This window comes from Salarias fasciatus, assembly GCF_902148845.1.
Source record: "Salarias fasciatus chromosome 7 unlocalized genomic scaffold, fSalaFa1.1 super_scaffold_4, whole genome shotgun sequence".
In the NCBI taxonomy this organism is placed as follows: domain Eukaryota; kingdom Metazoa; phylum Chordata; class Actinopteri; order Blenniiformes; family Blenniidae; genus Salarias; species Salarias fasciatus.
Window position 1 is genome coordinate 22,861,957 of NW_021941229.1, and position 16,654 is coordinate 22,878,610.

Consider the following 16,654-nt stretch of genomic DNA (forward strand, 5'->3'; position numbering starts at 1 on the left):
CGCCCCTCATGCTATCTTGTGGGGGGTGCTTCTTGAATACGGAGTCGGGGGCCCCTCGTTAAGGGCTGTCCGGTCTCTGTATGACCGGGGTAGGAGTCTGGTCCGCGTTGCTGGCAGTAAGTCGGACCTGTTCCCGGTGCATGTTGGACTCTGACGTGTTCTGGCCTCTTCCTGGAAGACTTGGAGGAAGTGTCTGGGGACAGGGAAGTCTGGGCATCTCTGCTTAGACTGCTGCCCCCACGACCCGGTCCCGGATAAGCAGTAGAAGATGGATGGATGGACTGACTGGTTACATTTCAGTGTTCACAATACAATACAATATACTTTATTGTCCCACTTGGGGATATTTGACTTGGACTCAGTGACTGTGAAGACACCTTTCGGGCCTTGCACGACCAAGCTCCTTCTTACATTCGCGACCTGCTCCAGCCCTACTCCCCTGTGAGGGCTTTAAGGTCTGCGGACCAGAATCTCTTAAAGGTGCCGCGTACCCGCTTCAAGACCAGAGCAGCCCGATCATTCCAGGCCGTTGCTCCCAGGCTCTGGAACGATCTCCCGCTCTCTCTCCGTTCAGTTGTGACTGTTGACACTTTTAAGACACAACTCAAAACCTTTTTATTCTCTCAAGCATTTGCTTAGTTTTTCGGGCCTGTTTTGATCTCATTTTTAGTGTTGCTTATTTATCTATGTGTATTTAATTGTTGTCTTGTTTATGTATGCTGTGAAGCACTTTGTGGCTTTTTGTCTGTGAAAGGTGCTATATAAATAAACTTTACTTACTTACTTACACCTCCACAACAACTGCATGACAGTATATTGCGCATATCCCATCACACTGCACAGAACTCTATCAAAAAGCATCGCACAACCTTCAGCCTCAAACAGCATTGTTTAGAAGTTTGATGGAGGTTGAGACGAATGAATTCTTAAAGCGTTTGATATCATCTGCCTGAGGGTAGGAGCTCCTATTCTGAGTAAAGGATATGAGATTTACTGAAACCTGCAGTTATTTTTCTTTTACCTGACGTCCTCCTGAAGCTGGATTTATCATTTATTCATTGAACTCTCTCGTCTGAATGAGCCAATAAAAGATATTCAGATGTTACTTTCTCTTCCTCTTTCATGTGCAAAGTTACTTAATCTCTCTCTCTGGATCTCTCTCTCTCACACTCTCTCTCTCTCACACACACACGCGCGCGTGGACACGCACAGACTATCCCTCTCTCTCTCTCTTTCTCTCTCTCTCTCTCTCTCTCGGTCTCTCTCTCTCTCTCTCTCTCCTCTCTCTCTCTCTCTCTCTGGGTCTCCTCCGTGCAGCAGCAGCAGTGTCTCGTGGGCTGCAGCAGAAGGAGCGTTCGGCTCTGCTCGGCTCCACTCGGCTCGGTTCGGCTCGGCTCGGCTCGGTTCGACTCGCTGGGAGCTCCACAGCTGAAGTTGCGCGGACCTCCGGAGCGACTCTCCCCGCAGCCGCGGCGGCAGCAGCGCCTCCTCCGACCGGCCCGCATGGGAGCCCCGCCAGCCCCGCCAGCCCCGACACCATGACCCTGTAGCAGCCTCCACACGCCGTCTGTCTGCCGTCCGAGGCGGGGAGAACTCCGCAGGCTCACTTTCCCCCTGCGACCCTCACGGGATCCTTCTTCTTTTTCCCTTCTATTTTTCGGACAGCCTGTATTTTTTGCGCCACTCGCACTTTTCATTTTTTGGACTTTTTTATTTCTCCCCTCATTTAAAGAAAGAAGGAAAAAGGTCCACCTGCTCGTCCTGCACCCATGAATTCAGATAAAAATGTGTACCTCGGCAGAGACAAAGGCATCATGCGGAAGAGAGCCCTGCTCCTTCGGAAAGGTTGCAGCTTCGAGATTACCAGGTAGGAGCTCTGATTCCTCTCCTCCTCTCTCGTCTGGGACAACGCGGGGATCAAAATGGCCAGACTACAACACAGGAACTGCACTCTCCTTTTTCAAGAGGTGGCACTTTTTTTTTTAACACCCCCGAGGGAGCAATTTCAGTTTCTGATGTGTTTTTCACCTTGTGGGCTCAGCATCAGCCGCGTGCGTGCGCGCGGTTCGCTGGAGAGCAGAGGGATGCCCTCCGGAACACATTACATGTCCAAACGGGGTGTAATGGCATAAGCTTTCCTGCTCCTGCACTGATGGCTAAAATGTCACCCTAGTTCTGTTTGTTCATTTAATTTCTTTTTTCTTTTTTTTTGATCCGTGCGCACAGATGTCTTGTCGAGACGCGTTACGCACGGGTACATTTTGTCTGCACTTGACTCTGCATTATTGACCGAGCTTGCCTGGTGGCAGGACGCTGTCCGTCGTCATTTTTATAGGCAAAAATCTGTTGCTGATTGGGCGAACCGGGAGCCACAGTGTCCCCGATCCGTCCAATCGTGCCGCGGAGGGCTGACAATGCGCCGGGCCGAGTCCCGGCTGCGCCCTCCCCCTCAGGCGCACCGCCCGGGTTTGGGATGAGATCACTGGGTGCAGGCTGCTGCCAGGAGGCGCAGCTGGACACCTGTGAGTTTCACACACACCCCGGGGAGGCTGGAGCCGGAAGGCAGGGGGTCCTGGTGACCGAGCTGCAGGACGCAGCGGCCGGGTTGGTTTCTGTGATGGAGGGGGGGGGGCACCTGTGGGCAGCTCCAGCAGGATGACTCTGTGATCTAAGTCTTATGTGGCCTAACCGCAGTTTCATTTAGATGTTCGCACCTTGATGTTCCTCACACGTGTCCAAAGTGGGAACTCGTTGTTCAGAGTCTGTGATATCAGCTGCTCCTAATCTCTGACCGTGTTTAGGTTGACATGTTGGTTCCTTTTGTCACCGCTGGCATTTGTTTTGATTGATGACCTCTTTCTACTTGGCTTTGTTTAATGTCCCGTGAGGTTATTTATGGAAAACCTGAGCTTTGGAGGTGAAGCAGGGCTGGTTGTGTACCTGGGTCAGAGATGCTTGTTGTAAGTGGAAACTGCTCAGTTGTGTCTGAGAACACGATAACATCGGCGTATGCGTTGTTTTGTCTGACCTACAGCGATATAGGTTTGTCTTAACCGACAGCAGAACCTTCCCATATTAAATGTTTCTGGAAAATGAGTCTGATGAATCGTCTGACAAATGAACAAATCTTCAGTTTTCATTACCTTCACTTCATTGTGTGCAGATGATCCCTCTGTCATATCCTCTCTCCCCCCTTCCTTGCAGTTTCCTGCTCTGTCAGACAATCTGTGGAGGTGTGCAGGAGTGTTAAATTACTCATGAGTCTCGCTTCGCTGCTCTGAGGCTTGATCACTTGGAGTGTGACGGCTCCACTCGCTGTTGTTGTGAGACGTCTGCACACAGGCTGCCTGAACTTTCCTCCCTTTGAGAAGAACAATGCCCTGTGAGATGTGCGCCAAGCACTTACTTCCAAATTACACATCCCTTGTAATGAGCCAGCGGTGGATCCGGAGCTTCCTGGCAGTCCGTCTCTCACACACTCGCAGCTGAACAGACGATCAATCAGAGCCGGGCCTGAAGTGCGACTCGCGTGGGGAGATAGATTCTCCACCGTACTGGGGGCGGGGGTTTGAAAGGCTGCAGCTGAGGAGTCTGTGTAATTCATCGTGCCGCAGAGAAGCGTGACCCTGCAGACCGGACACATCGTGACAGCTTCATGAGAACACTCACTCCACGTCAGAGAAGCATGCTTTCATGAGCACGGCTGCTGCACGCGCTCTTTCTTTTACACACTCAGACCAGCTGAAATGTTTCCACATGTGTGACTGTGGTGGTTTTATACACATTGATCCGGCCTCTTGGCCTCTGAGCCTCTGAGTGCAGCACTTACACTGACTCTCGTGGGTTATAGCTAGTGATTGTTTGATTATCAGCTAATATTATCTGTGTTTTCTCAACTCAGTCGAATATTTCTTGACCAAAATCATGATAAAGAACATAAGAATTGTTCAAAACTGGACCTAATTCACCGAGAAGCAGTTCTAGAAAAAATTAGTGGAACAGGTTCTTCCTCAAATTAGCTGATTGACCCTCAGAAAACTAACTTTTCACTGCCCTGCAACTAAATTCTACAAGTTAATGAACTAAAGCTGTCATGTTCTGTGTTAATCTCCCGGAGTTAATTCGTTTTGGTACAAACAAATCACATTATCACTGAATTTCCAATTGAGTTTTAGACGCTGCTTCTCTTCGGGACCGAGCCTCGCCTGCTGCCAGCTGGCAGATGTTCCCGAGACGGCAGGTAGCTGCAGAGTTGCAGGTGGAGCGGTAAAACGTTGGACAGGCCTCTGGAAGCAATTATTGGGTGATTTCCCTCCGCGGAGCCAGACTTGCTGGTCAGGGGATGCAGGTGCGAGCGTACACGTTCAGCTTCAGCGCAACTGCGACATTCACACCTTTTATGGTGGAAACACTGACTTCGTTGGGACAAGTAGTTCTAACCTGGACTCAATCCCAGTCTTACTGAAAGAAAACACAATTTATGAATGGGGGTGATGGTGTAGTGGTTTGCACCGCCACTGTCGGGTGTTTCCTCGGGCTTGATTGACCGTGTTTCAGTCGTTTTCCTGTTTGTGGCTGATTTTTCTGCTTTAGTGATTTCTGTTGTTATTTTTGACTTAGAGGTACTTCGGCTGCTCTTTATAACCTTTTCATGTGGTATAAAACAGTTGCTGTTCTTGCAATTGGTGACTATTTAAGCTATTTTAGACATTTTTATCCGTATTAACGTTTTCATACTTTTTAATGCTTTTAGATGGTGAGCTGTGTGCCAGGTCTCCGCCTCTGCCTCACCTTTGGACTTTATTAATAAAGCTTTTGAGCTGAATTCTTGTTGTCAATCTACTTTTGCCTTGTCTCATGACACTGTGTTAAATTTCTAGAGCTGTTTCTTATAGTTTTTGGCCGTTTCGAAGCTTTCAGCATCCCTTTTTGATACCTTGCACAAAGGTCAGCCTGCATTATTGATGATGGAGGAATAAGCATGCACGGCAACTTTCTGCTAGACATGTACTGTTGAAAAGGTGCTGCAATACAATGAGAAATTTTGTGTGATTTTGTGAGACCTTCTTGCAGCCGCTGCAGATCTGCAGGTCGCAGGCCACCACTGTAGAGTCATTTATCCAGGTCTGTTGGTTGATGGCCTTTATTAAATGTAGCCGTGCAAATGAGTTCAGAGGATCTGCATTGATCCTGTTCATATATGAAGAGCGCTGGATCAATTCTTCGGAGGTGTGAAATCTCCCTCGAGCGACGTCAGTCCAACCATTAGCGGAGGATTTAAAGCTACAACTTAGGAGATGAGGAAGCGAAGGTGTCAGACCTCGGTCGCCTCCTCGTTTCAGCTCACGCCAGTGATCTGAAGACACATTAGTCACCATTAGTACAATCCTCCCAGCTCTCAGGCTCAACTGCCGTTTGCACTGTGGGTAATTAGCCGCCATGTCCGGAACAGAGAGAAAAATCTCCTAAAAAGTTGAGTTTTGGTCTCGTAAGCGAGCAATTCTGATCTGCAGTCGAGGAAACTGGAGAGAGAATCTGGATATCCTCCAGGAACTACAGATCCTAATCTATGTACAGTCGTTTCCCATTAGTTCTCATGACAATTGCAGTGTGTGTGTCTGTGAAGTCGGCCCATCACATGCTCTCTGGTCTTTCTCAGCGCACTTCAAGGCGACCGGACTTAATCGGGTGTGATGAGATTAGACTGCGTGGTGTCGCTTCGAGGAGCCAAGAAAAGTTCAAGTGCAGCAACAGCAAACGTAAATATGCAAACCCCTCAACCGCAGGAGGAGGATGAACGCAGAAGAAAATCACAGTTTGCAGAGCGCTTTCTATGAATTCAGTGGAAACATGGGGAACATTCAGATGTGGTAGAATCTAACCTCATCGCGTGGAATATTTGGGCCCGCTCTCCAATCCCTCACAAAAACACGAGTGGTTCATTTCAGGGTCGTGTCTGAGGACGATACTGGAAGAGGCCCTTTGAGTAACGAGACAGTGTGAGGTTAGGAGACGTTTCTGTGGTTTGGTTTGGTGTCGACAGGAACCATTCAGGCTTGAGGGCTCCTCATCAATCTCCATCCGTCCACACACTTTGCATAAAGCTGCAAGCTACCAAGCAGCTCTCGTCTCACCTGCAGCCTCTCGTCTCCTTCTTTTCCCCGGTCTTTTAACTTCAGAGGTTATTCCAGTGCAGCGCTATCAGTGTCTTAATTAACCTCACAAAGTTTTGTGCCTGCAGCTGCCAGAGGCTTTGCGGCAACTCGCTTGCTTATCAGATCGGCGCGGGACGGCGTCCAGATGCAGCTGATGTACGAATGAACAGAGCACATGTTGGAGCACGGAGGGGAAAGCCTCCCTGTACAGTAGGCTTCAGAGCTTCGCCCCGGTGAAGAACATGTTTTGAATGTCAGACGTGCCTTCACGCCGTGCGTTTTCTAGGTTTTGTCAGTCGTATATGAGCAGGCGGTTTGTGGACGGGAGCGTATCGACGTGCCCTCAGACAGACGGAGAGGAGAGAGGCTGTGATCGGCCGAGCCGCCGGGGTCTCCCTCTGTGTTACAGTCTGTCATAAATCACCCGGCGGGGAGCCGGATCGCCGGACCAACTGACACTTCTGCTGACTCCAGGCACTCCTCTGCCTCGCCTACTGCGAATGCAATACACAGTTTACTGTGTGTTTGCATTAGAGGAGAGCGAATGAATACGTAGTGTGGTGACTTTTGGTGCAACCTGCGATGCAGCAGACGAGTGTATTATTTTTAATAAAATATGGTCAAATATCCCGCGGATCTCCCCAGTACGAGAGTCGAGTGCACCGTGATTCTCTCGTTTATCTTCTTTCCTCATTGTTATCCAAGTTAAGGCTGCAGGGACTGGACTTGACGCACCTTCGGGTGCCAAGAAACTGTCCGTCGCAGGGACGGTACAAAGAGACACATATATAATACAGTTTCTAGACTATAATTCACAGTTCTTTTTATTTTTTAAGTTAACACAACATGCCATCTATTGAGCTTTTTGGGTTCTTTTGGACACGTTTTTGGATTCAAACCTCAAAATATTTTCTGATTTTAATGTTTTATCACATCATATGTGCCTGAAACGGACAGAAATCAAAGTCAAAAATAGATTATTATTATCATGGGGATAAATTATGTTGACTGATGAAAAGTTTGAACAAAAATGAAATGGTGATAATCATTGTTTCCGTTTAGTCTGTTTTTTTGTAAATCTGTCCACTGAAACAGGCTCATATTACGACACGTGCTAGTATATATATGCAGTGATATAAAATAACTGAAGAGATAAAGTGTTTGGAATTTATAAAAGTTCTTCTTCAAACAGGGTACTTTTATTTTGTGTCTTTCTGAATTTAGTTTGCATAAGCATATCAAATGGAACATTTTTACATTTTTGATTAACTTTTATGTTGTACACTTGTTCCAAAAAGAAGAAAAAAACTTAAGCAGTTTTCTGAAGTAACCAATTACATATTTTTTTATGCCACTACAGGTCAGATCTAAATGCACACGTTTGCTAAATGTACAGACCCGTCACTGAGATCATGAGAAAATATTTACCTTTGACGAGCTGCAAGCAGAAAGCTTGTTCAGTGCAGATAGAAAAACTTGCACCTATGTTTCCCACAGTGCAACATGTCAGCCAAATGTTTGGCCAGACATGTCCATGTGGGTTTTGTTACATTAGCGGCTGATGTTATTTCCAGCAGGCCGCCGTACTGTAAGCAGAGATGAGCGCCAAGCTGCACTTCTGCCTTTTTTTCGTGTCATTTTCAGATTTACTCTGCTTTCTTTGGCTTCTTCCGACTTCCTCACCTCCGCAGCAGACCTGTTCCCCGTGCGCGCCGCGTCACCACTTAAGAAATAGCTCTCATCGATTGACTAATTGATCAGTGAGCTGCTTATTTAATCTGTGGGTCACAGTGTGGCCTGCAGCAGCTATGATCTCACGCACGGTATTTTTTGCAATATTGTACCACTTATCTCATTTCCATACAAGGGTATAGGTGGGGAATGGTGTGTGTGTGTGTGTTTGAGGCTGGTCCGGCGCTGCTCGGCCGTACAGTCGGTCCCTCAGTGAGGTCTGATAAACACTGGACCGTAATCGCTCCCATATGTGGCTGCATAGCTCAGCACAAGCCGGCGCAGTCCAGCCATGCGCACACTGCAGCAGACCGGAGCTCATTTGGACCGAAAGACCGACTCAAATTACTAGAAGAAAAATACAAAAAAAAAAGAGGAAGAAAGGAAAATCCCACTCTTGATTACAACCCTGTGTAAACTTTTACTCTTGGAATGGAACATCTGCTTCCATTTAGGGCTTTAAGACGCGTACGTACACATTAAAAACGCGCCGTGCGTTGCTCCAGGAAAGCTCGCAGGCTGGAAAAACATTTCCCATTATAGTTGGCTGGAATGAGCCGGGCACTGGCCGAGATGCGGCCTCCTCCAGCTCGGCCGCAAGCCACATGTAGAGAAGTCTCGTAATCTGGGGAGCATGTTGTTTTTTCTCTTTTTCTCAAACTTGGACTAACTTTCTCTGGAATCGGTGTGGAGGGCGATGCAGAGGTAGAACAGGTTGAAACGTGATGAGATTTATAAGGGGAAAAATGACACATCGAAGCAAGTCGGTGTGAGTTTTTGCTTCACAACCAGCCCACTGCCCCCGTCATCACCCTGCAGAGAGATCAGGGACAGGCGGAGGAGGAAATGGAGCCGGTGAAGGAGGTTTCACGGAAGGCCGACCGGGACCCCGGCTGGGCTGTTGGCAACAGGACGAGACGAGAGAGCATGACGGAGAAACACTTTACAGACACAGAGGTTTCATCTTTGTCGTGAGGCGACGGGGCAGAAGGCCACACGGGTGGTGTAGTGGTTAGCACCCTCATCGCACAATGAGAAAATTCACACCATCATCTGCATAAGTGGAGACACTTTTTTTTTTAACCGACAGTGTGAAGGAACTTTAATGTTTAATGGACTTTGTACTGTTCTCTGCAGGCAAGCATGTGTGGTTTTAATTACAAAAATAGCATCAACACCTGGCCTGACATGCAAACTGCAGCATTTTCAGCTTTTATGGCGTGCGTGGCGGTCTTTATGAACTCTTCTGAAACAAACAAGCTTGTGTACACATTTGCTAAGTTTTGCTTTTACCCCCCACAGAGTTTCAACTCCTGATGAAACAATCGGTTATGATTAAGCTGTTTGAATCTTTTTGGGAAGGAAATGGTGCCTCAGTAAGGGTTCGGTTCCTTTACTTTCTAGGTCCATTCAAAATGAAAGGTACAATAAACAATACTCCTTTTATCCTGAATACTGAGAAGTCATTACGCTGAAATGGAGAAAGCATGGACCACCCACTCACACTTCATCCCACGCTCATTTAGATTAAGATTAAACAGAGTTTGCATTGAGTGGACCAGAAAAATAATAACATCGCGTCCAAAATTATGGACAAATATCTACAGTTGGTTCAGAGCTAAGATGTAGTGATACTAATACATTCTAAAAAGTTTCGTTTTTAAGTAATATTGGTTCTACAGGTCTCAACAATTTGAAGCGAACAAGAAAAATTTAGACAATTCCATCAGACTTCCATTTTTAATGATTATGCCTCGTGAAAAAAAAAAAATGAAAGTGTCCAAAAGCCATCTATTAATGTCACTTTACAACTTTCACTATGAATTTTTTTATAAAATTATATCATTCAGGCTAATGCCAAGTGTTGTATTAGGCCTTTTACTCATTAATGAAACACTACAGTAAATAGCATCTACAATAATAAATCAGAATTTTTTTTTTTTATTCAGGGAAAATGTACTGTCGATGTTTTCTAATTTTTATACTTATAACATCCTTCATCCAACCTGGTTTTAGACCACAGGCCACTGTTCTCACCAGAACTTCCCTCCTCGGAGGTGCGGCCTGTTATGTATTGATGCAAATCAAACAAAAGGAAGTTGGTTTGACAGCACTGAGTGGGAGCGCCCGCCGTGAGTCACCAGCGATGCAGAGCGGTGTCAAACAAAGGTCAGAAGACCACAACTTCGGAATTTTTCTGAAGTGAAACTAAACCGACTGATCGTATAAGAGGTGTCACGTACAGATATGTCAGGAGCCGATTCCAGCTGGCTGAGTGCTGGCTACATCCTGGACACGACAGCAGTCCGTCACAGGACAAACAAAAACACACACGCTGACATTCACATGTGAAAACCCACACATGAAGAGAGAGAACATGCAAACTCTGCACAGTCTGGACTTGAATTGAGGGTAATCTTGACAGCAATACGAACCACTGAATCTGTAATAGCAGTTACATTTTACCCCTGGAAAACCTGGACATATGAATAAAATACACGTCTTAGTGTGATCGCAGTCGTTTACCAAACAAGAAAAAATTACAAACGCTGTCGGAGTTTGATCTCCCAACAAACCAACACTTTCATTACTGGGCTTTCTGGTCAAAGGAAGCTGTTGTGATTGCTCGTCAGATGTCCTGTTGCAGATCAAATTCATCACTGGATGATGATTTGATGAGATTTATGAAAAGAGACTTTGTCAGAAGCTGATGAATGGGTGAGACACCTGTGTGGAGATATGGCAGCATTATGCTAATATGACCTGATGCACTGATGGATGCTCCTTTCATATGATCAGAAGTGTCAGCAGGCCTTTATAATATGATGTACAGCCTCATATTCAAAGCATTTGTATACGTATCGTATACATAGCATGTTTCTGTATTCAAAAAAGATGATGCACAGGGATGATTTGATTTTTCATGAAAGTACAAAAAAAAATCCTCTCATTTTCATGCACAACTTTTGGGTTTGCAGCCTTAGAAAAAGAAAAAAAAACAAAGTGCAGCGGCCATGTGGCGGATGGGAGCAGAGCAGCAGGACAGCATGCTGGGTTCAGGCAGAAACGGAAATCAGAGGCTTTCGGCGAGCGCTGGGCTCATCACACAGACCGGCTGAAGAGTGGACAAACATATCCCGTCTGATGAGTCTTCAAATGTGACGAGGCCGCAGATGGTGGGCTCACAATTTGGCAACGACGGCACGAGTCTGTGCACCCAGCAAGCCTCATGTCACCCGACTGCAACAGGCGGCTGCTGGTGGTGCAATGGCAGCGGGAAAACCTTCCTGGCTCACTTCAGACCTTTTAATACAGTGATGCTCTGAGTGCTGTGACCTTTATATTAGTAATTTAACAGTTTATAGATTTAGTAATGAAGTTATGTTGACACAAACTCAGAACAGAAGCAGACTTTCTTTTGTCTGCGTCAGCTGTGATAAATGTGAAAACCACAAGAGGGCAGACTGCTCCTGTGAAAACAATGATGTGGCCATAAGGCGCTATGATCTAACACTGTTTATTCAGATGCACACTAGTGGCAGCCTGAGCTTTACTACTGTGCACATTTGAGACAAATGAGTAAGTAGACTGTGAGGTGTTTACTGCCACGTGAAACACGACACAACATAAATTGCAGATCATCAGATCTAAACATTCCCACAAGAAATGCATGCATCAGGAAGCAATGTGTGGAAAAAGAAATCTCAGTGAGTTGTGTTGTGATCTGTAACAGTATAAAGTGTCGCTCTGACCGCCATCATTTTCAATAAAGGTATCAAACACAATGTTGGCATTAAAAGGAAAAAAAAAAACAACCTGTATTCTAGCTTGCAGACACGTGTAGCCACAGGGCGGAGGGCAGGGTGGTGTCCAGGGCCGCTCGGACAAAAGGTTAATTCACCTGATCACATTTAATGAGACCGCCGTCATCAATCGCTGCAACCTGACATAGTGACATTTTACAGAGGCCAGCCGGTGACCTGCTGGCATTTGGATGCACGAGAGACAAAGAGGCCACGGGTTGAATCCAAATCCTGTCTGTGTGTGTGTGTGTATGTGTGTGTGTAGGTACGTGTCTGCTTGTGCTGATGTGTGTTAGTGACATTAGACAAACAGCACTGCCGGTTGGTAACTGAACATCTGTTCCTTTTTTTTTCGACAGTGACAAAAAAAACTTCAGTGTTATTGATTTGTTGCAAAGTTGATGATTGTAATCACATTATTTACCAAAGTAGAAGTATGGATAGCTGTATGGGAATATAAAACACTTCAATTTATGAACCATTTCTATGTTTTTAAGGCCCATTGGAGCGTTCTTGGTGGCGATGTGGATTCTGTGCATACATATCTGCACATGCAGGATATAACTACTATTTTTGCCATACTGTGTCCAAACATCAATACTTTCCATCTCTGTTGGATGATCGATACATAACATTAACAACAGTATGCACATGTCACCCATTTGTTTATCAACCTGAAAATCTTTATCTCTCTCCTCCCCAGCATGAGAGCCAAGCCTGCGTTTATGACAATAGACAGCATCAAAAACAGCCAAACGCACATATGAGAAGATCTGGGATTTTTACTCTGTTGTTCACAGGAATCCAGAACTGAAAGTGATAAGATCCACACCATGAAATTACTGAATATATATGACTTAGTGTAGCTGTTTTCCAGAACCAGTGTCAGTGAGTCCATTTGGAAAGTCCACCATTGGACTAAAAGCTCTTCTGAATGTTGCCATAAACAAATGAGCCATCTGTCCTGACTTCTTTCTGCTGCAGGTGATGTATTATCAGAGTACATTCATTTGCATGTTGCCTCTGTACGTCTGATAAAAGCTACATTGTGTTTTCCACTTTGCATAACCTGAACCAGCGTGAGCCGGGCGGGCTGTATATAGTTTTACTGGTTTTCGTAATTTTCCGCTGCGTCCAGCGGGGATCGCTGCGTCCGGGCGGCCTTGTTTACCTCGTGCGTGGGAAAGGTGCTCCGCCTGCCTCCGCCAGGCCGGAGAGTCCGGAGTGGCAGCTGTCCAGAGAGAGAATCCCTCTGCGGGGAGCTCTCAGGGATTATCAGCCCATTGAGCGGAGCGCTCCTGATCCTCATCCCGCACCTTGACGTGCTTCACCTAACCTTGCGAGCGTGCGCACGTCTCCAGCGCCTGTGTAGCGCGGCCTCGCCGCCGTGGAAGGCGCTGGCTGCAAACCCACGTAATGCTTACACCTACATTTGTGTCCTGATCTTTGAAGCCGCATCCGTCTGGGAAGCAGAGAGCCTGGGAGAGTCCATCGCTGCCAGGTCTCACGCACATCCAGGAGAGTCGAAAACCGAAGGGCGGAGGTTATTTATAGCCTCCCAACTGCAGCTGAAGCCCTCAATCGAGCCAGAGAACAAAGCACATTCATCAGCTGTGGGAAAATGATCGCAGGATCTTTGTTTTTATTCAAACATCCAATACCAAATATTCAGCGAAACAGAAATATTCACAGTTGTAATCGTTTTTGTCAGGATTTCCTCAAAAGTTACTGCAGATTTAACGTCTCACGGCTCGCTGCTGCCACCTACAGTTTGAGACGAAATTACACCTTTGATTGCTAAAGTCATTGTCCATCTGTTTGTCCGTCAGAATCAGAAAGGACCAAACAGTTTTAGGCGAGCTGTAAATAAGTGAATCATGTCTTATTCTCGGGGAAAATGTGCTCTGCTATTAGCAGAACATTGAATTTAATGTGAGCCGAACAGCGTTAGCTGTGGTCACTCTACTTATTTTTTAATTCACATGCGTGCCATGCAATCATGCTGCAAAACTTTAGTCAAAAATAAGAATTGAAAATCTTTTCATCTACTGGTATATATTGTCTTTTTCCAGTAATAAATAATGTTTTTGGGACGGAGGGCCCTCGGGCCATGATTGACACTGGGGCCGGACCTTAGACATGTTTGTTCCGCAGCGTTTTATTCGACTCGGGGTCGCAGGATTCGTGATCTGATCCCAACTGACTGTGGGTGAAGGCAGGGTGCACAGTGGACAGGTCACCGGTTCATCACAGGACAAACACACACACAGAAATACACACACATTCATGCTCAAAGGAAATACTGCCAATTAACCTCAAACTCGGTCTGCATTTTCAGATTAATTCAGATGAACATGAACAATATCCACAGACTGACTGAACTGTGGTAAATTGTGTCCTTGCAGGTTGAAAAATAAATGCTTTTAAAAATAAAAACACTTTGGTTCTGTCTTGGTTCGAGAATACAGCAAATATTTCTGATATTCAGCCAATCGATAGCAAATGTATTATTGCGTGTGGCTGTTTTCTTCTTTCAGGCTCTCCTATTGAGAGATTTGACAAATATGAAGATTGAAAATAGTAGGGGTATCCTGAGCTGGTATTGATATCGGTTATCGGTCCGATATCAGCCAAAAAATGAGTATCAGATTTTATCGGATTGCATCTAAAATCTCAGATATAAGCGCTCCGTTACGCTGTCCATTTTCCACTCCAGCACTTCTGACAGTAAAAAAGTAACTGAAGTGGACTTGAACTGTTTGCACTTTAAAAGTATAATTTATTTTCATTGGAGTTATTTAGGTTATTTTTAAGCGTCTTTTAATTCATTTATTATTTTTTTTATTTTATTTAACTGTAGAACACTGCAGGTATTATGTTGAAGGTTAAAATTTTTGACATTCATACCTACTGTTGCTGACCATTGTTCTCTGTGTAACATCACTTGATCAAGCCTTTTCCAACATTCCACACTACAAAATAAGTAATAAAAGTAAGTATGATTCGCACTGATATCGTATCGGACCAATATTGGTATCGGCCAAAAGTCAAGGTTGCAATATCGGTATCATATCGGGAGTGAAAAAGTTGTATCGGGACATCCATAGAAAATAGTTTATTTTTAATGTCCAATTATGAACGGTTTTTATTTTTTCCACAGTTTTCTGACATTTTAAGTGAAAGTGCATTAGTTTAGGAATTTTCTTGTCAGTAAAGTTTCACATTGACACAGGAACGTTTTGAAAGCGATGTCCGTTTACACACAAATGAATGATGTGTGAGAGGCCACAAGTGGGAGCTTTTGTACACACACACACACACAGAATAAAACCCTGTAAATATTAACAGCATGGGCATTTTCACCTAAAGAATTAAAATAATTGTGCCAGACTAGTTTGAAACCCTGTTTAATCCTCGATTTACCAAACCAGTAAAAATGAAGCATTATAACTCACGAAAAAGAAAAAAAGCAGTGATTCTCATTACAAGTAGCCTACATTCTTAAAATGTTTACCTTCTTTGCTCTTTTTATTCTAACACTGTCATTCCTCAGGCCCAGTACAACCCTCGCCTTGGCCCGTGTTTGACACCAACGCATTAAAGTCAAACCGTCATCAGTGAAATGCGCTGCAGCTGCTGTGTGTTCAAACATCCTGGGTTTTAGGAGGAATCCATGGATCCAAAGCAAACTGTTGCTCAGGTTCCACTTGCTCCTTGTCTCTGCCGTTATTTTACTGAATGATTCCTGTTTGGGCTCACCGACCGACCTGAACAGAGGAGCTTCTCTCTGGTCCCACTGCTCCTGTACCAGAGTGTTTTCATCGGCGCCAGTTAAAAATAAAAAAAGAAGCCAAAGGCCACGGGGACTGGTGCATGACAGTGGGACGGAGGGACGGCGTGAGGTCAAGCCGTGTTTATGTAACATGCATGAATATCTCTGTGCATGTGCGTGTCTGTGTTTAGTAACCAGCCCCGGGGCTCTTATTGAGGGGTGGGGACGGCGGGTGTTCAGGTATCTCCGGTCGGTGGGTTGTAACCCGACGCTGACACCAGGAAAACGACGCCTTTATTTTCTCTGCCTTCCTTTCAATGAGCTTCATTTTTTTTTTTTCCTGCGGCTTCAGGCTGTTGCAGATTACAGCTGCATTTCAACACGAGCTATTTTTAAAGGTAGACACATCCAGGCAGAGAGCGAGAGAGAGAGAGCGAGAGAGAGAGAGAGGGAGGGAGAAAATGTCATGTGTGTTGGTAGCTTTAGGTGTTTTCCTGTGGCATGGCGTGCCACAGAGGGGGGTTTCTGCTGATTAAAAATTGATGAGCAGCTGAGTGCTGTGTAGCCTGAGCTGAGCATTCCTGCACTCTTGCGCACGCACGCGTGCGTGTGTGTGTGTGTGTGTGTGTGTGTGTGTGTGTGTGTGTGTGTGTGTGTGTGTGTGTGTGTGTGTGTGTGTGTGCGCGTGTGAGCGTGCGTGCATGTGTGTGAACTGAGACAGGCTGTGGCGGCGCTATTGTGAAGGTATCAGATTTACCTAAGCTCATATTTCACCTGCTGTATTTGTGTGTGTGTGTGCACGTGAGTGTGTGCGTGCTCACAAAGGCAAGAAAGACACAAAATGAAGAATTGTCTGTCTGACATAGTTTTTTTTTTTTTCTATGTAATGGACAACTCGGATAACTTCTGGATTTTGCAGTGTTTGATATGCATGTTTTTTTTTTTTTTAACTCACCAGTCTCGCGCTCGTCTGCTCACATCAATGTCGCCATCTTTCGTTTCGGCATCTCTGATATCTCTGTGACTCAGTGTTGTTCTGAAATAATCTTCAGACAACTCTGAAAGAAAGAAAGAAGAAAGTTGATTTCATTGTAATTGTTAAAATTTGTTTTGGTTTTGTTTTGTGGGCCAGATTGAAGTCTCTTGCGGGCTGGTTATGGCCCACGGGCCTTATGTTTGACACCCCTGGTGTA

General features: G+C 45.5%; 1 protein-coding gene across 5 annotated transcripts in view; it reads left to right on the top strand.

Annotated features, from left to right (window-relative positions):
• Nucleotides 1-1,484: 1,484 nt before the first annotated feature.
• The window catches only part of garnl3 (GTPase activating Rap/RanGAP domain like 3), a 69,424-nt gene continuing 54,254 nt past the window's right edge, over nucleotides 1,485-16,654 (top strand). For 2 of the 5 annotated variants that reach the window (XM_030085480.1, XM_030085478.1), the window contains exon 1: nucleotides 1,487-1,867. In XM_030085480.1, the coding sequence (XP_029941340.1) occupies nucleotides 1,770-1,867 (98 nt within the window). In that variant the 5' untranslated portion in view covers nucleotides 1,487-1,769. Of the gene's footprint in view, nucleotides 1,868-16,654 lie in introns of all 5 variants that reach the window. The other 3 variants (XM_030085476.1, XM_030085477.1, XM_030085481.1) reach the window with 2 other exon arrangements.